The 24,847-nt window shown below is 35.8% G+C and overlaps 1 protein-coding gene across 5 annotated transcripts in view; it reads right to left on the reverse strand.

Moving 5' to 3' along the window:
- CNNM2 (cyclin and CBS domain divalent metal cation transport mediator 2) overlaps nt 1-24,847 on the reverse strand; it is a 127,910-nt gene that overhangs the window by 97,611 nt on the left and 5,452 nt on the right. The window contains exons 2-3 of one of the 5 annotated variants that reach the window (XR_012510146.1): nt 23,801-24,013; nt 1-22,424 (exon numbers count right to left, since the gene is read on the reverse strand). The exons of 3 other annotated variants lie outside the window; for them this stretch is intronic. Coding sequence is in view for 1 of the 2 variants with exons in the window: in XM_074373698.1 (XP_074229799.1) it covers nt 23,952-24,013 (62 nt within the window). In the remaining variant the exon portion in view is untranslated. Of the gene's footprint in view, nt 24,014-24,847 lie in introns of all 5 variants that reach the window. One more of the 5 variants, XM_074373698.1, reaches the window with a different exon arrangement.

Consider the following 24,847-nt stretch of genomic DNA (forward strand, 5'->3'; position numbering starts at 1 on the left):
TTCTTTTTTTTTTTTTTTTTTTTATGAATGGCTCCAAGATAAAGCTCAACATTAATTATTAAATGCTACCAAATAGTTTTTCCACTAAGGATAATGTACTGTGATCCATATAGTAAAACTCTGGCCATCTAAAGTGAACCACTTAGGGCCATTTGTTCAAAATCGTTATTTTATACTAATGTTTACTCACTTCTTTTTGATTATAGAATAAAAGCTCATGAAGAAATTTGGGGACATTTTGAAAACATTTTATTTTGTTTCTGTATAGTCTTTAAAATTTTTTCTATGCAAATGTATTGATTATGGCAAAATTAGTATAATACTCTAATATATGACGTATATATTCTGAGACTTTTCCCATGTTAATTATGCTTTGAAAGCACATCATTTTAATAGCTATATAATATTTCATCATTTGGATAGCTCTTGTTGGACATTTGAATTGTTTCCAATATTTTCCTGGTTGAATAATAGTTTGATAAACATCTCTGAGCACACTCCTGTGTCTGAGTCAGACCATATCCTCAGGAAAGATGACTGGAAGAATAATCACAGGAATCCCAAACAAAAATGTTCACCAGAACAGGTGTGTCAGTTCCCACCAGCAGTGAGGGTACCATCTCCTCATACCCAGGTCAGCACTGAATTTTACCATAAAAGAAATTTTTTTTTGCTAATTAGGCAAAAACTAGGATCTTGCTGTTTTAATTTTCTTTTATTACCAAGATGGAAGTTTTCTTTATTTTTAAGACTTAAATGGCTTATTTCAAGTCAAAAGTCTGTTTTTCATTAGTATGATTACACAGCCTTCTTTAAAACTTTGTAAAATTTCAACTGCTTCAATAACTAAAAGGTTATTCTATACCACAACAGATTGGCTATTCTTAAGACATATTAACTACTGCAAAAAAAATAGTCATAACTTTAAAAGAAAAGTTTCACATAATCTAAGTTTACTTAATTCTAAAAATTTACCATTGAGCTTTACAATTAAAATGCTAAGGTAGTTACACTGCATTAAATCCAGAACCTAAAAACAACATAATATTCCCCATTTTATAAGAAGAAAAACATTTCATTAATGTTTCCTTCGTTAAAATGTAAATATTTCTCTTTATAAGACATGCTCAAAATGAATTACTTAAAGAAACAGCCTCAGCATTGGAAAAATTACCATTAATCCTTGAGTATAAGTAAATGTTCTTTCTATTCATAATCCCAAATTCTTATATTATAAATGAGGGAGGCTTCCTGGCTCATCATAAACATTTAAATATCAGTTAAAACAGCAGAATCAAATTACTCAATGTTCATTATAAGAACATGGTGTTGCCTGTTTGGGGCTACATTATTTGATGGAGAAAGAGCAATCCGGAGTTAAGAATGGTCTGCTCCACAGCTACCTGTAAAAGACAATTTAGAACATTCTCTAACACCATATACAAAAATTAACTCAAAATGGATTAAAGACTTAAATGTAAGACCAGATATAACAAAACTCCTAGAGGAAAACACAGGCAGAACACTCTTGGACATAAATGACAGCAATATATTTTTTAAACCAGCTCCTGGAGTAATGGAAATAAAAGCAAAAATAAACAAATAGGAACTAATTAAACTTAAAAGCTTTTGCACAGCTAAGGATACCACCAACAAAATGAAAAGACAACCTACAGAATGGGAGAAAATACCTGCAAATGATGTGACCAACAAATGACTAATTTCCAAAATATACAAACAGCTCATACACCTTAATATCAAAAAAGACAAGCAACCCAATCCAAAAATGGGCAGAAGACCTAAACAAGCAATTCTCCTGTGAAGACATACAGATGGCCAATAGGCACGTGAAAAAATGCTCAGCATCGCCAATTGTCAGAGAAATGCAAATCAAAACTACAATGAGGTATCACCTCGCACCAGCCAGAATGCCATCTGGCCATTAAATTTAATGCCATTAAAAAGTCTACAAATGATAGATGCTGCAGAGGGTGTGGAGAAAAGGGAATGTGTAAATTGGTGCCACCACTATGGAGGACAGTATGGAGGTTCCTTAAAAAACTAAAAATAGACCTACCATGTGATCCAGCAATCCCACTCCTGGACACATACACAGAGAAAAATAAAATTCAAAAAGACACATGCACCCCAGTGTTCACAGCAGCACTATTTACAATAGCCAAGACATGGAAACAACCCAAATGTCCATCAACAGATGACTGGATAAAGAAGCTGTGGTATATATATATAATGGAATACTACTCAGTCATAAAAAAGAAAGATGCCATTTGCAGCAACATGTTTGGACCTAGAGATTGCCATTCTAAATGAAGTGGGCTGGAAAGAAAAAGAAAAATGCCATATGATAGCATTTATATGTGGAATCTAAAAAAAAAAAAATGACACAAATGAACTACTTATTTATAACTTAGATGACTGATTTCTTAAATATGTGTAAGCACATTTGACTGTCCTTTATGACTGGATTACCGCATTCTGTTGATTCTTATTTTGTGGTTGGCTTTATTCGTTTGATAACTATGTAAGTTTAAAAAGCTAAAGCTCTAAACTGTTCTTAGAAACATGATCAGTACATGTATGTAAACTAAAAAAAATATGCAGTATATTGTATATATGTCTTTACATGCAATATATTGTATATGTGCAGTCAAATTGTAACAATTCTACCTAATAAAACTGAAAAAAAAAAAAAGAATGGTCTGCTCCACCTGATAGAATGTTTCTGTGTAGCCATTTAAATTTGTGTTAAGTTTAAGACATAACATTAAATGGGGAAGGAGATACAATACAATATTCTCTATAATTATGTTAAAATAATAATACATAATCTCACCAAATTGTGTTATAAAAATAAATAAAAGATAAATATATACTGGGAAGAAAGATATGTCAAAATGATGAAGAAAAACAAAATTGCTTTCAATAGTTAAATATTGGTTGTTTTATTGCAATAACATTATGTATTAACATAACAACAACAACAAAAGATTTCACAATTCTTTCGTTACTGTCCCTCCAATAACCTCTCAGTCCTGACCTGCAGAGTGCACACCTGTACACAACAGTATGACCATTAAAAGAGGGAAGTGGCACTGAAACTTTCAGTATACAAAGCATCCACCAAGTTCTACATGAAATGCAAGTAAAGATCACAGTGTTTTTCAAAAACTACTTTTACTGAGCACTTATGTGTCGGGCACTGCGCTGAGCTCTTCACATGGATTAGTTCACTTAACCATCTCACTACTCTAGAAAATATCATTATTCTCCTTTTAAAGATGAGGATGCTGAGCATTACAGATAAGCTAAAGTAACTGGCCCTGTGTCATACAGCTATGAAGCAGAGGAGCCAGGGTTCAGAGTCAGATGTTTCATGCCAAAGCTCATGCTTTTCTTGAGAATGAGACACTGGCGTTTCTTCATTAATAACCACATGGAGTGTGTAAGCTACATCACCTATTCCAGATGTACCTTCCAGATACAGACTGTAACTTCCCAGGTTACAATCACAACACCATTCACTCTTCCACAAAAAACCTGAGAATCCCTCCTGAACAGAAAAGTAACATATTTGATTCACTTTTCATGTGCAGTTATATTGGCCAACGGGGCATTTTGTTATAAAATAAAATGAACTCACTCAAACCTTCCAAAACCAGTATAATCATCTCTGCCTCTGAAAGTGCACATTGATTTCTGGCTATCATCTAAAAAGGGTTTTTTAAAGCACTAATCTGAAATAGCTATCACAAGCCAAGGCACAAAGTTCAAGTTGTAAAAAAAAAAAACAAGTTGCTGGAATTTAGAACAAGTCAATTCAGAGTCAACAGCCTACATAGGAAAAGACAACAGTTTTAAGATGAAGCCATGCCAAAAACCATCCAACTTCAAATTATATTCACTTTAATTCCTCTGCTTTCCATACAATACTGCTTTTTGAAACTAAGTGTATAGAAGAATCCCAAATTATTCAACATAGGAAGAGAAAATGAAAACTGGATCTTCTAAAATATCACACAATTCAGTTCTTCCAACTTTCTCTCCCAGAGCAACCACTATTTTGTACTGTAGACTAGATTGTGGTAGGTGTAGGGATTGCAAAAGGTAATGCCAAAGTGAATAGTCTTCCGGTCTAAAATAGTTCAAAATGCCCCATCAATTACTATATGGCACCTTAAACTTTATCAAAATTAAAGAGGAATTAGTCCATGTCTTAAAAGATGGTTTTCTTCCATTAGTGCTTAATTCCAAGGACAATAGTCAAGACCTTAGACCTGTCAGAAACCCTGACCTAAATAAAGAATATCAAAAGAGCCTTCTTTAGTGAGAAGGAAGCCATACAACCCTAAAAACAACAGTTCGTTGACTTCCTAAAACAAAAAGTGACTGTGCATACTAGACGCTTGATAAAGGTTAATGAAAATATTAACTGCCTGGTGCATAAAGTTCCAATCACTCATCCTGGCACCCACACTCTGCCTTCTAGATCAGTTTTCCTTTCCAGCTAACCGCCCCCCACTACTCTCTCTTCCTTGCCTTTCTTTCACACTCACCCTCAAGAGGAAAATGCCTCACCTACCCCATGTCTCAACCAGCAGAAATCTTACTCATCTTTCAAGGTCTTCCTCAAAAGCCCACTTCTCCTTCAAGTTCCCCCATCCCTCACGTGACTCTTAAAAACATTCTTTTCTCTATCTCAAAGCACCGGTATATCAGTAACTGCTGGCCATGCCTTTCTCCTCTGCTAAGAGGCCATTGCAAATCCCTGAACCAAACACAGAGCTAAGACTTTCTCATCTCTGTGCTATCCACACAAGCCCACAGCTTTGTGCTTTGCACACAATAGGCTCAATAAATACTTTTTAATAGATGTAATAGGAGACATTAAAGGTTGACCTATATCAAGGCCCTCATTGTCTTATAGATATTTATTAATTGATTTATGAACCTACAAAAACCAAATTGTTAAAAAAAAGAAAACAATTTTACACGCAGAATAGTATGGTGGTTAAGTGTCTCTGAGCAGTTGGAGATTCAACTCCCACTCAGCCACATATTCACGAACCATGAGCAGTTACTTGGACTTTCTGAGCTTCAGTTTCCTGACTTGTAAATCAGGAATAATAATACCTATTTCATTGGGCTGTTGTCAAATAGCACAGTACCTGGTGTATAGTAAATACTCCATAAACGGAGCTGCAGTTACTATTACGTGAAAACTCTTCCTTTTGCTGGACAAGTTTTAAGTAGCAATGTAAATAAAGCCTGAAACCAGCCATTTTTTACATTTTAGAACTTTCATTTCATGTAAGTCTTCCCTGAGAAATCACAAGTCCAAAAATTTCCATAATGTAACTGGTGGGATATATTGACCTATTAAAGCTCTGTAAACTGACTCGCGAATAGTTAGTTAATTCAACACATACCAGGGTCTTAGTTTCTTCTCCTTTACACACTCACCAGTAGGAAATAATTCCAAGTTTCCCTGTAATATACTAACTGACCTTACAGTGACATCACCAATTGACCCTATCAGCACATCCTATATATTTCCAGCCCATCAGGTCCTTCTGTTCAAGTCTCGGAGCAGAAGTACTTTTTAGTTACAGATGCACTGATCTATTTCAGAGATGCATATATAACATGTCCCACAGGGCTTCCACCAAGGGGGCATGGAATACTATGCTGCCCTAACACTGAGGTTCCTTGGGAAACAAGCTTCATTGTTCCCTAGTACCCTGCTAATAAATTGCAATCAGCTTATTTAACATTTTTTAAAAGAGTACTAAAATTAGTAACAAAAAAGTTTAGACAAATAACTACAAAACACAAAGCAAAACAGGGGTAGATTCAGTTTGGCAAATTCTCATGAAAAGCATGCAGGCATGCCCAAAGCCCACAGAATGATGCGGGCTTAAAAGATATAATTTCCCATTGTCCCCAGGAGGAACTAACATTACAGAAGGGGAAAAAAGGAACGAGCATATCTTGCTTAAAGAAAGAGATGTGTTCTGATAAAGTTTCTGTAAAACAAATTATCAAGTGACTTTTATCTTGTAACTCTTGCTTTACAATCATTTTATTGAAAAAAAAGTCCTCTTAAAATTATAGACAGTTTTCCCCAAATCAGTTTCAAAGGAAAATAATAACTTTCTGATAAAACATTAATATAATACAAAATAAATATATGGTATTAACTTTTTTTTAAGTGCACAGTAAAAAACATGGTAAGACTGTGTTTTGTTTTTTGGGGTTTTTTTAGGTTTTTATTTGTTTATTTTTTATTTTTAGAGGAGGTACTGGGGGTTGAACCCAGGACCTCATGCGTGCTAAGCATGCAGTCTACTGCTTGAGCTATACCCTCCCCCCTCGTAAGACTCTGTTTTTCATATTATTTCCAGAAGGTAATATTTAGGGCAACTTAGCCAAGTTCCTTATCAGCCTGAAACTTGAACCCCTAAAACTTAAAAACTTTTCATTTTTACCTTTAACTCATTTTTCTCTACCAAATCAATCCACTGACTACCTTCTGGACATCTTTGCCTGACAACACCTATACTCTCTTCTTGTTCAGGGAATAGCTCCATAAAATGATTGAAATAACCAGTATTTATCTGGGACTAATTCTCAGCCCAAAGTCCTTCCTCTGGGCTCCCACAGCATTCTGCATACACCTTGACAACAGAAGTCATCACACGGTAACCATGCATTTGCATCCTTTCTCCCCTAGTAATGAGAACCATAGTGGGCATGTTTTAGGCATCTTTCTGTAACTACAGCAGTGCCAGGAACATAGTATGGGTTCAGTAAATGAATATTACCAAGCAGACTGGCAAACTCTGCCTTGACTGATAGGCCTGTCCTCAACCAAACAGTTGAGATGGAGTATTTCCGCATCAGAAGGTACCAAGTGATTAAAATGATAGCAAGTGAGCCTGCAAAGCAATGCTCATTGCCAGATATGAGTTTGTTACCTAAATTTAGATTTAATGCACAGGAGCTGAACATTTTAGTTGGTGTGGTGTCAGTCAGAGGATAATTAAGTTCTCCAAACTGGAGGTTCTGCTCCTAAAAAGGTGGAGAGTCATAAAAGCAGTGAGTTTAAGGTTAAGCACCTCACTTTTCAAGTCCCAGTCTACTTCTGCTTACTAACCATGTGATCTTTGACCCTTTGGGCCTCAGCTTCATATTTTGCCCATCTCTCAGCATCAGTGAAAAGGCATTTAGTGAAGTCCTTTTTCAGCATCTTCAAATCAGGCAGTTGCTCTCTGCCCAACCACCATCACCTCTCACCAGACTTCTGCAGTAGCCCCCAAATGCTAGCCTCTCCGCCTCTTTGCTCACTCCTCTTCCAGTACATTTTCCACACAGACAATAGTCATTTCTTTTCCCCCAAATGCAACTCTAATCATTCTATATTCTATGCCCCAATACCTCAAAGGTACATTACTGCTCTCAGAAGAAATGCCAGAACACTTAGTATGGCCTGCAACGGCTTGATGGTACAGTCCCTGCTTACTTCTTTGGTTGTACTTTTTGCCTCACCCTCCCCGCCAACACACACAAATTCTGTGTTCCAGCCACATTAATCTTCTTTCAGTTCCCTGAAAATGCAATGATACCTCCCACCTTACCACACCTCCCTGTAATATTCCCTTTTCCACACCCAAATTTCCCCTGCTTGACTCCTACTCAACTGTCAGATCTCAGGTCACGCAAAAGTCACTTCCTTCCCTCCCCTCCCACCTGCCAGTATTCTCTCACAACACCAACCCCTTTTCCTCCAGAGCACACCCCATGACAGTGAATTTATTTGTGTGATTATCTGATCCTCGTCTCCCTCCTCCACTTAGCTGTAACCTGCAAGAGGGTAGTGACGGTCTCACTCATCCATAAGAAATATGGTACATTCCAAAAAATAAATGATCTGGTGAAACCTGGTAGTAGAAAATTACAGGTCCAATGTTTTTACCTGTGTATGTTCAGTGTTTTTCTACATTTCTTCTTTTTAAGCATTTCTCAATATTTTCAAAATCCCAGTCAGTATCTAAGATCATCACAAGGTGAAACACTGGAAGATTAATACATTTTTCGAAACCAAGAAATAAAGGCATTCCACATCAAAAGCTTTTGCCTGACTGAACTTATTCACAGCTTTAGAACCCTGTGAAACACGGCTATTAAATATAAAACTGAAGCTTTTATAGGTTTATTTTAAAACCCAGGAAACTAGAAAAGGATTATAGCACCTATGAAGCAGTAAGAAAACAATTAAAATGTATGCCAAAGAAGAGATTATAAAACATATGACTGGGGAATTTATGGCAACAAGGTTAGTAACTAGAAACTTGTTTGGAGTAAGCTGGTATTTATAAGAAAAAAAATCAGTTCTTTAATGGTTCACAGTCCCTACTGTTCTAACACTTACTGAGCGAAAAGTTCTGGCATTTGGTGAAGAGTTACTCAAAATACAAGCAGAAGTTTACTTAAAGGAAAAAATGGACACTAATATATTGAAAAGGCATGTGTTTAGTTCTCGCTCAGACACAATAAATATTGTGTTCTCCAAGCTGGTACCTTCTATCACCATGTTGCAGGGTTTTCTCTTTATTTGAAAACTAAGTAGCCGGAAATTAAGTACCACACTGAGGTCCCCAGCCCTTTTTCAGTGGTGCTTACAGTCCTATTCTGGATGTAAATCAAAGTAGTTACGTAACTCTTTCGGGCTACAGAAGACCCTGAAAATTCAGGATTGAAGCAGTAATGCCTCATGGGTTTTCAGTCATTCATGAACTTCCCCTGAGGTTTAACCTACCTAACCTATGAGTGAAGAATTTGGGCTCATATGAGTTGCACAGGCAGTGGAGAACAGACCTTTAAAAAAAATAATAACATTAGTTGGAACATTAGCTACCGTAAGTGCTTGCTTTAAAAAGTCCTTCCTCCATGGTAGAAATTACCCCAACCAGAGTTTTTCTAGCAATACAGATGTTCAGTTAGTATCAATAAATGTACCCGAGTCTTCCCTAAAAGCCAAATGGAGAAGACTCAGACAGCCAACAGTATGTACAAAGAGCCATTTATGTGTATGTTATTTATAAGGCAAAGAATCCTAAAGGCCAAACAACTGTTCAAATTCTCCCAAACACAACATTTCTGACTCTATGCCTTTCCCAACTTGTTCCCTTCAACCAAAATGCTCTGATCCTTCCCTCAGCCTCTGGCCTCCATCCAGACATCCCTAACTACACCTCTACCCTCTCATTGCTGAAGCATCACATCATATTCCCTAGGGCACCAATTAACTCACTCCGTCTTCTTCTAACTACAGTCAGGACTTTTCTCCCTATGTTCCTTGAGGGCTTGCATAACATACAAAATAGCTTTCCATTTTCTACACTGCCTTGCACATTCTAGATCAAATATTTATGGACGCTGTCAGAACTGGAGGGACTTGGAGCCCTGAGTCTCATCCATGCCTTTATGGTAAAGCAATCAATGACTACAGACTTGAAATAGCTTCACTGTTAAAGCACACATTGATTGAACACTCTAATGGCAAGCCCAGGGTCAAACGAAACAAAAATTCCTGATCTCAATGAGCTCACAGTCCAATAAAGGAGCGTATATTATAATTGTAAACGACAATTACCAAAGGGGAAAAAAAAAGATCCATACAGTGATATATGAGGTACGAACAGGATCCTATAATAACAAACAAGGGTACCCAATTCAGCCGGAAGGTGGGTGGTTAAAGGCCTCCTCTGCAGAACTCAGCTCAGCTCATGTAATGCTTCAAAAGTGAAAGGAAGTAGGTGAAAGGCTCCTTGACATTGGTCTTGGCAATGATTTTTTGGAATTGACACCAAAAGCACAGGCAACAAAAGCAAAAATAAACAACTAGGACTACATCAAACTAAAAAATTTCTGCACAGCAAATAATCAACAAAATGAAAAGGCAACCTATGTAATAGCCAAAATATATAAGGAATTCATACAACTCAATAGCAAAAAAAACAAGTAACTCAACTTTAAAAATTGAGAATGGACTTGAATAGACATTTTTCCCCAGAAGACATACAAATGGCCAATAGACATATGAAAAGACGCACACATCACTAATTATCAGAGAACTGCACATCAAAACCAGAATAATGTATCATCTCAAAACTGTTAGAATGGCTATTATCAAAAAGTCAAAATAGAACAAGTGTTGGTAACGATGTAGAGAAAAGGGAACCTCTGTGCACAATTGGTGGGAATGTATTTTGGTGTAGCCACTATGGAAAACAATAGGTATATATAAAATAGATAAACAACAGAAAACAGTATGTATTTATAAAATAGATAACCAACAAGTTTATACTGTATAGCACAGGGAAATATATTCTATATCTTGTAGTAACTTACGGTTAAAAAGAATATGAAAACAAATATATGTATGTTCCCATATGACTAAAGTATTGTGCTGTACACCAGAAATTGACACAACATTGTAAACTGACTATATTTCAATAAAAATATATTTTAAAAATTACATCTTAAAAATAAAGAACAGTATGGAAGTTCCTCTAAAAATTAAAAATAGAACTACCATATGACTCAGCCATCTCATTTCTGGGTATATACCCAAAGGAAATAAAACCACTTCTTGAAGAGATGCCTGCCTTCCCATGTTCTTTGCAGCATTTTTCACAGTAGCTAAGATACAGAAATGAACTAAGTGTCCACACATAGATGAATAGATTTAAAACATGTTATACACACACACACATCCCACACACACAAACACCATACCCACAAAGAAGAATATTATTCAGCCTTTAAAAAAATAGGAAATCCTGCCATTTGCAACAACATGGACAAACCTAGAGGACATTATGCTAAGTGAAATAAATCAGACACAGAAGATCAAATATTGCACAATATTGCATGATTTCACTTACATGTGAAATCTGAAAGTTAGAACTCACAGAAACAGGAAGTAAAATGGTAATCACCAGAGGCCAGGGGATGGGTGGGAGATAAGGGGAGATACTGATCAAAGGGTACAAATTTTCAGTTATAAGATAAATAGTTCTGGAGACCTAACGTACAGCATGGTGACCACAGTTAGTAACAATGTACTGTACACTGAAATTTGCTAGGAGTAAATCTCAAGTGGTGTCACCGCACATACAGAAAAAAGATAACGAGGAGAGGTGATGAATATGTTCATTATTTTGATTGTGGTAATCATTTCACAATGCATACATATATCAAAACATCACATTGTACGCCTTAAACAAATACAATTTTTATTCATCAAAAATAACAAAAAAATGTTTAACTTTAAAAAATAACAATAAAAAAGAGAAGAGAAGGACAAATGTAAGGAGCCAAAGGAACAGCACAAAGGAAGAAAGAGGTGGAGAGCACGGAGCTCTACTTTAGCATGGCTGCAACTTGAAAATATGCCTCTTTTAATTTTGCCTCTTTTAATTGTCTCTTTGAATAAATGAATAAAGGAATCCTTTTGGAAAACTAATAGATGCTCTCTTTCTACTTGTAAAAAAAAAGTATGCTCTATTTAAGGTAACACATATTTGTTTTGTGTTTGTATTATTGGCTGAGGGTCTGTAAGAGGCAGCTGGAAATAGTACTAGATTAAGAACCAGGAAACCCAGGCTCTAGTCCTAACTTTGTCACTAACGACACAACTACTCTTGGGCAAAAACACTTAATGCTCATCTAGAAAATAAGATGTTTGAAACAGATGTCCTATTTGTTTGAAATAGATTCCCTACTATCTCTTCCTACCTCAAACATCTATTTTCACTCGAGAATGGAAGAAGGAACAGATTACTATAGATAAAGATTGACAAGAGTGACTTTGCAGAATGATACTTCAAAAGGAGTGAGATGAAAATAAATAAATAAATAAATAAATAAATAAATAAATAAATAAATAAATAAATAAATAAATAAATAAAATAAACAAATAAAAGGAGTGAGATGCCACGACCATTGGATGAAAGTTTATTGGGGTTCAGGATATATATAATCTCAGCCCACAGCTTACTCATTAATTATTAAGAGAGGAAGGTACTTTACAATATAACATTCTTGCCAAAAAAAAAAAAAAAAAAAAAAGATTTAACCTGACTCTAATTATGAAGAAAAAAATCAGGCAAATCCAGATTGTAGCACATTCTACAAAATAACTAGCCTGGACTCCAAAAATGTTAATGTCATGAAAGGAAAAAAGGAAAAGAAACTACTGTAAATGAAAGGACATCTAAAGTATATGACAGGTAAAGGAATTTGGTCTGAATATGCAACAATATGTATTGATACTAAATTTCTTCAGTGTGATAATGGTATTATGATTATTTAGGAGAACATCCTTATACTTGAGAGATCCATGCTGAAGTATTTCGAAGTGAAATGTCGTGATATCTGCAGTCTACTTTCAAATGACCAATGGTTCAAGGGAAAAAAAATAAATGTACACAAACGCACACACAGACACACACACTATGAATATACAGAAAAAGAAGCAAAAGATTAACAATCAATGAATCTTGGTGAGGGGTATACAGGAACTCATTGTACTATTTAAGCTTTTCTATGTTGGAATTTTTTTCAAAATAAAAAGTAGCAAGGGAGGAAAATGAGAGAAAATTAAACAGGCAGAGAAGAGCAAGATGACTCTTCCAGGGAGGCACTATAAGAGATACAGAAGCAGCAATTTAAAGACTGAAGAGAATTAATAAATAAAGGTATTAGTTACATAAAATGTAAGCAGTAGAAGAGTTCAGAGATCAGCAGAGATTTCAGGTAAAAATGGGCTTTTTATCTAGGTATTAAAGGCACACTTAGATGGGCAGAACCAAGTGTCTGTTAGGACAGGAACACGAGCAGAAGGGTGCTAACCACAGTGTGTGCATATACAAACACTTATACATACATAAATACAGACACATGGACACACATATGCAGATACGTGCATTACATACATGCCGTTCTGAGCTGCCCTTTTGAACAGACGGTATAAATATGGGCTAGAGCCAGAGGATAAAGACCTCTGCAGACTCTGGAAGGATCTGAATTCTACACAGTAGGTAAAGGGAACTCTTGGAGGTTTTTTGTATTATTCCCCTAAATAATAAAAGTAATGCCTGCTTAATTTAGAAAATATAGAAAAGTATAAGATAAATATAAAAAAATCATCCTATATTTATTATTAACATTTTGGTGTATTTCCTACCAGTTTTTTTCCTACCAGTTTTTTGATGTAGTTTTTAAAACTACACAATTGAGACCATGTTGCTTTTTTTACTTAAAATAATCATTTCCCCATGTTATTAAAAACTTTACACTACTCTAAATGGTTACAGCACAGATTTGCTTCACCATTCCTCAATACTGGACTTTTAAATTGTTAACAGATTTTTGCTCTTTTAAAAAATATTTAGGTCCTCAAAATATTAATGATTGGTTTGTACAATGTGAATGTACCTAACACTACTGAAAAATAGTTAAGGTGGTAGATTTTATGTTATGTGTATTTACCACAATTTTTTTAATTAATAAAAGTTAGTAACTTAAAAAAATAAGTTTAGATGACCATCTCTGTTTTCTGATTTACATGCATTTCTAATAGTTCCTGAGATCAGATTTCTGCAAGTGATGCTACCAGGTTCTTAAGCATTCTGCCAAGTCACTTTCTAGGAGGATTATTCCAATTCACACGGCCATTAATATTATAAAAATATTATAAAATATATTGTCTCACACCATACCCTCAATAATATTCACTTCAGTCATTCAACAATATGTGTGGAGCACCTGTGTGCCCACCCCTGTTGCAGGGCCCTTGGAATACAGCTGGGAATGAGACTGACATGGAGCGTATGTTCTGGTGGGAGAGGCAGCCAAAAATTAAGTTAACAAAAAGAAGGAGTAAGCAAAAGATATAATATGGGGCAAAGGAAGAAAAACTAACGAAGGGAAAGCAGATAACCATTGCAGGGAGGGGCTGAAATTTTAGATAGGAAGCCCACAGACAGCCTCACTGACTTGGTGAAATCTGAGTAACACCTGAAGGATGTGAGCCAAAAAGCTATCTGGGGGAAGGACCTCCCAGGGACAGGGGACAGCAACTACCAAGGCCCTGGGGCAGACCAGACCTAGAAGTGCCTGCAGTGTCTTAAGAAGCAGCCAGAAAGCCACTGTGGCTGAAACAGAGAATCAGGGGACAAGTACGAGATGCTATCAGAGAAGGGGTCAACATCTCATGGGGCCTTGATCACTGTACATTATCAATTTTTTCCTTTTTTAAACTATATTTTATTATGGTAAGAATGCTTAACATGAGATCTACCATCTTAAAATTCTAAGTGTACAATACAGCACTGTTAACTATGGAAACAATGTTGTACAGCAGACATTTAGAACTCATTCATCTTACTTTTTATCATTTTTTCCATCCTGGTTATTTTGATAGTTAAAAAGACAATGTATTAGTCTGCTTGGGCTGCTGTAACAAAATACCACAGATGGATAGTATAAACAACAGATACTTACTTCTCACAGTTCTGGAGGCTGGGAAGTCCACCTTTACGGTGCTGGCAGATTCAGTTCCTGGTGAGAGTCGTCTTCCTGGCTTGAAGATGACTGCTTCTCTCACTGTGTCCTTATATGTCAGAGAGAGGATGATCTCTCTCTCTTCCTTTTCTGATAAAGCCACCAACCCCATTGTGAGGGCCCCACCCTCATGACATCATCTAACCCTAATTACCTCCCAACGGCCCCATCTCCAAAAACTATCACATTGGGGGTCAGGGAGGGAATGGGTGAGCAGGTGACACAGTTCAGTCCACAGCAGATAACATCTTACTATTTTAATTATAGTAGGTTTTTGATAAGCTGGTAAGATTAAAACTATGTGTAAGGAAGATCAACTTGGTAGAGGCATACTTGATGAAATAGACAAAATAAAGGAAGCCATCTTGAAAGTTTTACAATAATCAAAATGGATAGGTTGATTAACCTAGAATGGAAAGGAATATGAAAACAAACATATGTGGTATATGTATGACTGAAACATTATGCTGAACACCAGACATTGACACACTGTAAACTTACTACATTTCAATTAAAAAAAAAGAAAAGAAAATGGATAGGCTGGTTGATTCATTCATTCAAAGTGCATTTATGGACCACCTGAAACATAGTAGGCACTGAGTAAGGCACAAATAAAAGGGACTAAGGGCTGCAGTAGTATCAGTGGGAATGGAGAGAAAACAAAAAGTTGAAGAGGCATTTTCAAAATATGTCAATTAAATTTGGTAACAAGATATGGTAAGAGTATAAGCTCATACATGTTGCAAGTTATTTGACAGCAGGAAGTACATATCTAAACCATCTTTGCATCCCACACAATTCTTTATTATGATACTGAAAAAATGCTTATGGATTAAAAATGAGTCAAAGGAAAGTTTTCTAAAGACGGGGAAAGACCACGGAATGGAGAGATAAGGACAAAATCTTGGGGAATGCTCAGTTAGAAATGTAAGGAGGAATCTAAAATGAAAAAGGAAGGAGGCAGAAACAGGAGGAGAATGAAGACTGTGCTGCAAGAGCTAAGCTGGATGCCAAAAGTAGCAAAGGGGTCAAGGAAAGTAGGAACGATGACAACCAAGATGTGGATTTGACAATAAGTCATTGGTTGTGACAGTTTGAAGCCAGATGGTAAGGGATTCAACATGAAGCCAGGGGCAAGGAAAAGGAAGTAGCTACTTATTCCTTAAGAATTCGTGCAGTAAAAGGATAAAGAAAAAAATAGACAGGTAAAATGATTCCTTAAGACAGAACTCTGCCAGAAATGCCTACGTTAGCCTCTGCAAGTGCAGTGCGGCTGAGTAAGCCTTAAGGGAGTATTGACAACATTTGCCCTAGTTGGGCACCTCAGACTGCCAGGTGAGTTGAACAAGTACACGAAAGATTCTATCTGTACCACGTAAGAAGCAGCAGCAGACTTTCACAGTTGCTACTAACAGCTGGTTTGGTAAGTGGCCTTAAGAAGTCAGAGAAAGTAACACCTGTAATAGTAGGAGTGAGAATTGCTGGTTTGGTTGGATTTTAGCTGATGTGAGCTAAACCAGCTTAAGTCAGTTAAGGTTCTTTTTCCTGCTTGTTTAGTCTATGAGATTATTAGAGACTCTCCTTAAACATCCAGAGATGTTCGGCTGTCCATTCATATTTAAGAGGCTTATGCTTACATGATGGCTGGAGGTTCCTTTTCACTGATGAGCTTCACCGTAGAGTAACCACACCAAAACTTTTATGTATTTTTCAAATATCAAGGAGCTGAGTAATAATAAATTTATTTGACTGTCTAATATGCATGGGACTACTTAAGAACATTATTGTTTATAAGAAAGCAAATATCAACTTCTCTTCCTAAAGTGCTTTGTTTTCTTGGGAAATTAGATAAAAGGAATAGAGGCAAAATCCATGTTATTATTTTATCTCATTTGAAAACAGACTTTAGGAAAGATGCCTAAATGAAAAGTACAAATATACGTAAATCCCTATGCTTTATATACTTGATAAAGTAAATCCTATAAATACATATATCCTCTAAGTAAATCCTATAAATAAATATATAGTTTCTGCATACATTCAGAAAAAGAAAGAAAATTACATCTATTTATCTGAGATAAACTATGTATAACAGACGTATAATTTCACAGGAGTATAATCAAACCAAACAAACACCTGATCCTCATCAAAGTTAAAATGTCTTTTTATTGTAGCAAGTGTATAAGATGGTCTGGAAACTACTGAGCTTCAAGCATGTGTGGTTCCAGAACATTTCTTTTATTCTTTTGTCCTCTTTTAAAAATAATTATTACTGGTTTTACAGTGATGATTTCTATAGATGAAAGGAAGCATCAGTTTCTAGAATCTCAGTGTCCCCAAATGAGAGGTTATCTTGGGATTATAGCTTTATGCTGAAAGTACAAACCTAGGTGAAACTCAATTACTTCACTAGTTTTTTATTTAATAAGGGCAACCAAATAAGTATCAAACAGCTTCATTCCAGGCAGTCCAGATACAAATCTAAACTAGATTTTGTCAAATGATAACCAATGTAACTCAAAAACCTAAATTCCTTTTTTTCACATACAAAATTAAATTAACTTTAATAAGCTATTGTACATGTGTATGTGTGCACACATACACATGTACACATACACATCTTACGGGTTATAAAATCTTATTCATCTTTCATCCCAAACACTAAGGATTCCAATGAGGGGGAGAAAATGGTACAAATGACAGTATGGCTGCATTATGACAAAATGGTCCATATTTCCTAAGAAAAAAGGATGAATTTCACCTAAATACACTGAAGTTCACCTAAATACCTAGATCAGTGTTACAAAATTTACACTTTAATAACATTTGAATGGATTTCATTTCCCCCTCAAACATTATAAAATACATACTTAAAAAAACTTGCAGCAACATAGGAAAACATACTTCCTCCACTAAAACCCACCGTCAGGAGGTAGTCATTGTCAGTTAACATTTTGGTAAACATTCTTCTAGGCTTTGCAGGCAAATATATGTACATAGGAATAAGGAAATTAAAATTTTAAAGGAAAAAAAACGTAAGCAGATGGTCAATACAACATAATAAGAGCATTTTCCCCAATTACTTGCTTTCAGCAGACTTTCACCACCACCCCCACACACCCACCCCAAACAATCCCATGCCCCTAAAGTATAACCACTGGAGCAAGAAAAAAATCTTTGCTCCACAATCAACTCTACAGAGACCAAATTATTCCTTCCATGCCTTAAATCAAGGTGGTACACTAAAGACTAAAGGAAACAAATCTTGAAGGAGATGAGAGGGTATGTTGTCTTTTCTAGCTGTTTTTAATGTTACCTCTAAAAACCTGCTCAAATATTTTCAATCTCTTGCATGATTCTCAGGACTGCCTAAGCCCCAAATGCCATTCTGCAGAGGCTCCAAGCTGAGTCAGCACATTGTTTTTATGATTGCAGATGGGCAAATGGAAAAACTGAGGCTTTGCACACTTCCATAAAGATCAGATGATGCCCTCAGTCTGTCTTTGCTAGCATGGGAAAACATTCTCCCTCTCAGATTACCAGTCCCTCCACCCCTGCACCAAGAAAAAAAAAAGAGAGAGAGAGAGAGCAAGCAGAGACTTTCATTTTGTCTCTCCTGGTTACCTGGTACCCCAAAACCACAAGGATTATACTGACAATGGCAAAATGAAATGCAGAGTAACTAAAAGTCAGTGTTTTTTCCAGTCTCTGTAAAAATGACCCTAAGAAAACCCTGGGTAAAATGGCCTAGAGAAGAAAGGCACTGCAAAACCATTTAGATATTAAGCAAACACAACCTTTTCTGTGCTCATCTCCTAGCCCAAATCCCAAGTTTGATACAAAGCCACTCCGACTATTAGAAAGAAACAGATTAGCTTTTAAACTCCTAAGCTCCAGCTAGCTATAATTTGGTCTCTTTGACACATTTCATACAGCCTCCTATATCTAATCTGAGATAGAAATTTTATTCTTTCCTATCAAATTTCCCAAAGAATGACAATGCTAATAATCAGTACTGGGTGCTTCATTCTATATATATGAAAGTGGCAAGTAAAAATGCCTAATATTTTTTAAAGAAAAAATAAACTCCACTACAATCAAATGAAACAAACATAAGGTAACCCCCCTAAATTCACATGCTTTTGAAAAGCAATTTTCTATTTAAAAGACCATTTGTTATCTAAGAGTTCAGCAAGGTTGCAGGATACAAGATCAATATACAAAAATACATTATATTTCTATATACTACCTGTGAACAATCTAGAAACTAATAAAACAATTCCATTTACAATAGCATCAAAAAATAAATTTATCTCAAAGTATTTTATTTAACAAAAAGATTGCAAATACACTGAAAAATATGAAACACTTTTGAAGGAAACTAAAGAAGACCTAAATAAATAGAAAGATATCCCATATTCATGGGATGGAAGATTTAATATTGCTAAAATTACAATACCCCCCAAATTGTTCTATAGATTCAATGCAATCTCTATCGAAATTCCAACTGCCTTTTTTGCAGAAATGGACAAGAACCATTAAAAATTCATATGGAAATGCAAGGGATTCTGACAACCAAAACCATCATGAAAAAGAAGAGCAAAGTTGGAGAATTCATACTTTTCAATTTCAAAACTTACCTACAAAGCTACAAGAACCAAAAAAGTGTGTTACTGACATAAGAAGACATATAAATCAGTGGAAACAGGTTTAGAGTCAGAAATAAACCCTCATGTTTACAGTCAAATAACTTGTGACAAGGATGCCAAGACAATCCAATAGGGAAATAGTCTTTTCAACAAATAGTGCTCGAATAATTAGATATTCACATGCAAAAGGATGCTGTTGGAACCCCTACCTCACACCATATACAAAAATTAACTCAAAATGGATTAAAGGCCTAAATGTAAAAGTCAAAACCATGAAAGTCTTAGAAGATAACATAGGCATAAATCTTTCTGATCTGGGATTTGGCAAGGCCTTCTTAGATATGACAATAAAAACAAAGTGACAAAGGGAAAAAAAAGAGAGAGAGAGAAACTGGACTACATCAAAATTAAAAACTTATTTGCTTCAAAGGTTACTACCAAGAAAGTAAAAAGATAACTCACAGAATGTGAGAAAATGTTTGAAAATTATATAGCTGATAAGTGACTAGTATCTAGAATACTTCAAGAATTCCTACAATTCAATAATAAAAAGACAAAATCCAATTAAAAGTGGGCAAAAAAAATCTGAATAGACTTTTCTCTGAAGAAGATATACAAATGGCCAAAAAGCACATGAAGTGATGTTCAACATCATTAGCCATTTAGGGAAATACAAATCAAAACCACAATGAATACTACTTCACACCTACTGGGATGGCTATAATTTAAAAGGACAAAACCAACCAAACAAACAATAACAAGAGTTGGCAAGGGTATGGAGAAATTGTAATTCTCATACATTATTGATGGGAATGTTAAATGATGTAGTCACTTTGGAAAACAATCTGGCAGTTTCTCAAAGAGTTAAAAACAGACTAACAATACGGCCCAGCAGCAATCCTACTCCTAGGTATCTACCCAAGAGAACTGAAAAGTTATATCGTCCACACAAAAACATGTGTACCAATGTTCACAGCAGCATTATTTATAATGACCAAAAACTAGAAACAGCCTAAACGTCTATCTACTGATGAATGGATAAACAAAATGTGGTATACCCATAAAATGGAGTATTATTTGACCATGAAAATGAACAAAATATCCAATACATGATACATGGATGTACATGGATAAACCTTGAAAATATTACACTAAGTAAAAGAAGCTAGACACAAAAGGCCACACTATGTATGATTTCATTTATATGAAATGTCCAGAATAGGCAAATCCATAGAGACAAAGTAGATTGATGGTTTCCAGAGACTGTGGGGAGTGGGAAATAGAGAGTGACTACTAATGGGTATAGGATTTCTTTTTGGAGAAGAAAATGTTCTGGAAGGTAGATAGTAGCAAAGGCTGTACAGTCTAGTGAATACACTAAAACCACCAAATTGTACACTTTAAAAGGGTGAATTTTATAGTATGTGAATTATGCCTCCATTTTTTTTTTTAATTTAAAAAGAACCATTTGTTGCAGCAGTAAAATGTTCCTAAGGAGAAACAGAATAATATGAGTTCCTTAATATGAGCAAAGGTTAGTTTTCCTAAGACCAGGACTCATAATGTTCTCAGCAGATTTGAATTTTTTCCAGGTACGTTATTGTACAAAGTTAACAAAGGAATTTTCCAAAGATTGGCTATCCTAACACATCAAATATTAACACTTGAGAAGGTATTCCCTTTCAGTCTGTATACATGTATATTTTTACTCATCTATAATCTACGCAAAATAATCAGTATAAATTTTCCCGTATTGCTATATGACCTTTAAAATTATCATTAAATGGTAGTTGACACTTTTAATTTCATTAACTCCTTCCCCTCGATGCCCTGCCTTGAAGTGCTGGATGTATTTATTTATCTCCAATTTTTCACTATTTATAGATATTACTGCAACATATATACAACATAAAAAGCCAACATAGCTCTTTTCTTCTCTTGAATTGTATCACTGAATTAAGATTTCCAGGGGGGAAAAAAAATTACTAAACCAAAATGTAGGCCATTTTTACGACTCCCAGTTGCCTTCCAAAAGTATTACAACTCTACGTTGCTTTATGCAACAAAAACTTGTATATTGGACATGACCATTTTTAATGCTTTGATGTAATCAATGTTAAAATATTTTATCAGAATAATCTGAGATCCTTCTTTAGTCTTCAAACTTTGGTTATTCAGGATCTTCTAAAATCCATGAGCACTTGTTCTATTTCTTTTAAACTTTGTTTTTTCAGTTACTTACAGTTAAGAAGAATGATTTTTTTAAATCCAGTATTCTTACTCTAAGGAGGACAGAACATGTAATCAATTGCCCTGTTATCCTTAAAAATATGGTCATCTTGTCAAGTAACAGCAACCACTAGAAAAGCCTAGAATTCAATCACAATAAAAAAGAAAAGAAAAAAAAAAAAAAACCACCTACAATAATTAGCCACTTTCAAGATTGCAACATCCGTAACATCTATGAGCGCGCACCGCCCAAGGTGTCTCTCTTGATTTGCAATCTCCAGTCTAGAGAAAGACCAAGAACAACGAAGAGTCTATAGAATCATTACATGAAAATAATAGTTCACTGAGCACTAAGCACCAGGTACTACTAGAAGTATTTTCATAGATATTATCACATTAATCCTTACTAAGTACCCTACGAGTTAGAAAACATCCATTTCACCACAGAAAAAAACTGAGGCTTAAAGAGGCTAAGTTACTTGTCCAAAGTAGATCCAGGAAGAGTATATTCTTCTTAACCTTTATGTTAGCAGGTGGTGTTCTCCCCACAGGATGTGAATTCCCCACCTAGGTCTGACAGCAAGAGGAGGTTAGCTTTGGAGAAATGAGGGTATCACCATCAGTGCAGCAGCACCTATGACCAATGGTAGCCCTGATGTAAAATAAGGGGAGAGTTAGCCCCCATCACCTCCAGCAAGCCCTAACCCAGTCTAACACATCATCTACAGAGGGGACTTGTAATTAGTGCCCTAGCTCCCCCCTCCACAGCATGCCACCCCTAGAACTCCTCCGTGTAGACATTCTGGAATTGTCAGTGATGGGATGTTGAAAGAAAGAATGCTTCTTATTGTCTCTCCTTTTCAGTGTTGGTAGGATTTGTGGTTTCTTGTTTGAGTTCTGAGAAAAAGAAGATGAAAAGACAAAACTAAAACACATTATATTCAATCCTAGTCATCCATTTCCATGTATTTAGTTTAATAAATTTTCTTTATATGCCAAGCAAATCTTACCGGAATTGACGCTTCCTACCAATAAACTACATGCATTTAGAGGAAAGGGCCCCTTCGAAAGAAACATACTACTTTATACATAACTAAAGTACTGTAAACTTCTAATTAGAGTCCAGAGGCTTGTTCTTAAAGGTTTAAGTAGTTTAAGAGCAAATAAAACCATAAAATATTATGTTGGCTCAAGGCTATTTTGTGCATATTCCTGGTTAATAATATTTTAAATTGTGTTTAAGTTTGCGAATGAAATTAACCGGTCCCTCATAGTATTTGGAATGTTTCAGAATTGAAATAATTCTGAGGCCCTTGGAGGGGAGGAGGTAGATGGTGTGTAATCCCCATAAAAACCAAGAGAAAAAGCAGAACGAGGTCCTTTCCTGTTCCATCCAGATCATACTAAGTCAGAACTGGTATTCAACAATGGTGTCTCCCAAACTAAAAGGCTATACTCAGGCTTTGGTGATACTAACACAACCTCCAAAAATGAGACATGATCCTCTCTAAGAGTTTAGCTTACATTATTAAAAAAAAAAAAAAAAAAAAAAAAAACCCTGAAAAAAGAGGTACCTAGATGCATGAATGGGACAAATGCTTTGATGAATATTTCAGTGGAAATTTCGCAGATGTGCACCTTGAACAAAAATTGAAAGAGCCAAATAAGTTTCAGCTGATAGTCCCCAATCCAGTCTTCATCACTCTCACAGAAGAAACACCCCACCTCAAAAAAAATCATTCAGGGATATCTAAAACAAGTTAACTCAAAAGAAAAAGAAGTACCTTACATTTAACTACCTGAGGCTTTAAACAGTCTAGATATCAATACCCATTTCCTAAAACACCCTCATAGTCTAACCTTAGCAGAGTAAAAAGCTCAATTAAAGTAAACTAATAAAACAAGCTCACACATTCAGACTTATTTTCTATGTAACGAAATGCCTGTCAAAGATGGCTTGAATCCTGGATATCAAACATATTAACATCAAAATCACACGACAAATAAAAACCAATGGCAAACCTGAATATTTGCTTTTTCAGTGATGCAGTTGCCTTTAACTCCAAGAAGAGTTTAAAGGTACCTTTAACGTGGAACTAGAAGGCTGGCTTATTAGAATGGAAAGAACTCCAGGGCAGTCAGGGACACAGGTTCCAGTCTTGCTGATGCTACCAGCTAGGTGGGCAGCCCTAAGCAAGTCATCTAACTTCCTCTCCTCAGGGGTCACTTTCCCTATTTAAGAGGTTGACTGGACCGATGTTTCTTAAACTCACCTAATTGTAAGAATTAACCTCACAGTAACTATTAACAATATGGGATCCCAAACCCCCTTCCCCAGAAATTCTGGTTCAGGAGGTCTTTGAGTGAGGCTTAGGGACTAATTCTTAATAAGTGATCCAAGTGAGTCTTATCATCTGCGAAGTTTCACAAACACTGGACTAGATGATCCATGAGCTGCCTGCCTTCCAGCTCTGATTCTACACCACCTGAAATAGAAACATAATGATGTTCCAAAAATATGCAAAAATTATAATAGTTTAACATGTGTTATTGCACAAAATTAATAAATATACAAGATCATAGAAACAAATATATTCACCCCTCCACCCCCAATACCATTCATTCCTCTAAACACCAATAAAAACATCCTCCTAGATTCTGGGCAAGTGAAACACTTTATCTGGTGAGGGGAAAAGGTTTTCATGTTAAACTCTCAGCACATTAATATGGAAAGACTGGTGTTACAGGAAGAGAGAACTGTACACCTAATGTTTTAAGTGAAAGTTACACATTACATTCCCTTAAAGAGCGTCATCTGGTGAGCCTACCTGTTCCTAGTTTAAATAAAGCTAGAAAACAGCCTAAGTCTCTAGCAGCTGTAAAACAGTGAGTTCTGCAGTGGTGGGATGCAATTGTTACAAAGCTAAAAGAAACAAAGCAAAGCAAACAGCAACTGGTTACTAATTCTGCAAATTCAACCCCAGCCTAGACAACTGGGTGGCTAAGAGCCCACCGCCTTTTGTTAGGAAGATTTTGTCAGGTGTCTGGAGAGCCTCTAGCGCACCTTCTACACACAGAGGTAGCAACATTTCATTTAACTTTTCCTTCCTCTGCACTATTTTGCTTTAGATGGTTTTTCTAAAATTCTCATAATCCTCTAGTGGGTTTTACTTTTACTCTTTTTTAGATGTATAAGTAACTACAAAACTAACAAATGAAAAAGAGAAAGATGGATGGCTGGAGCGCAGAGGGGCAGGGCTGGACAGGATGCTCCCTGGCAACCATTTAGCACAGAAGTGGCTACAAAGGATGTAAATAAA

Source organism: Camelus bactrianus, chromosome 11 (genome assembly GCF_048773025.1).
Source record: "Camelus bactrianus isolate YW-2024 breed Bactrian camel chromosome 11, ASM4877302v1, whole genome shotgun sequence".
In the NCBI taxonomy this organism is placed as follows: domain Eukaryota; kingdom Metazoa; phylum Chordata; class Mammalia; order Artiodactyla; family Camelidae; genus Camelus; species Camelus bactrianus.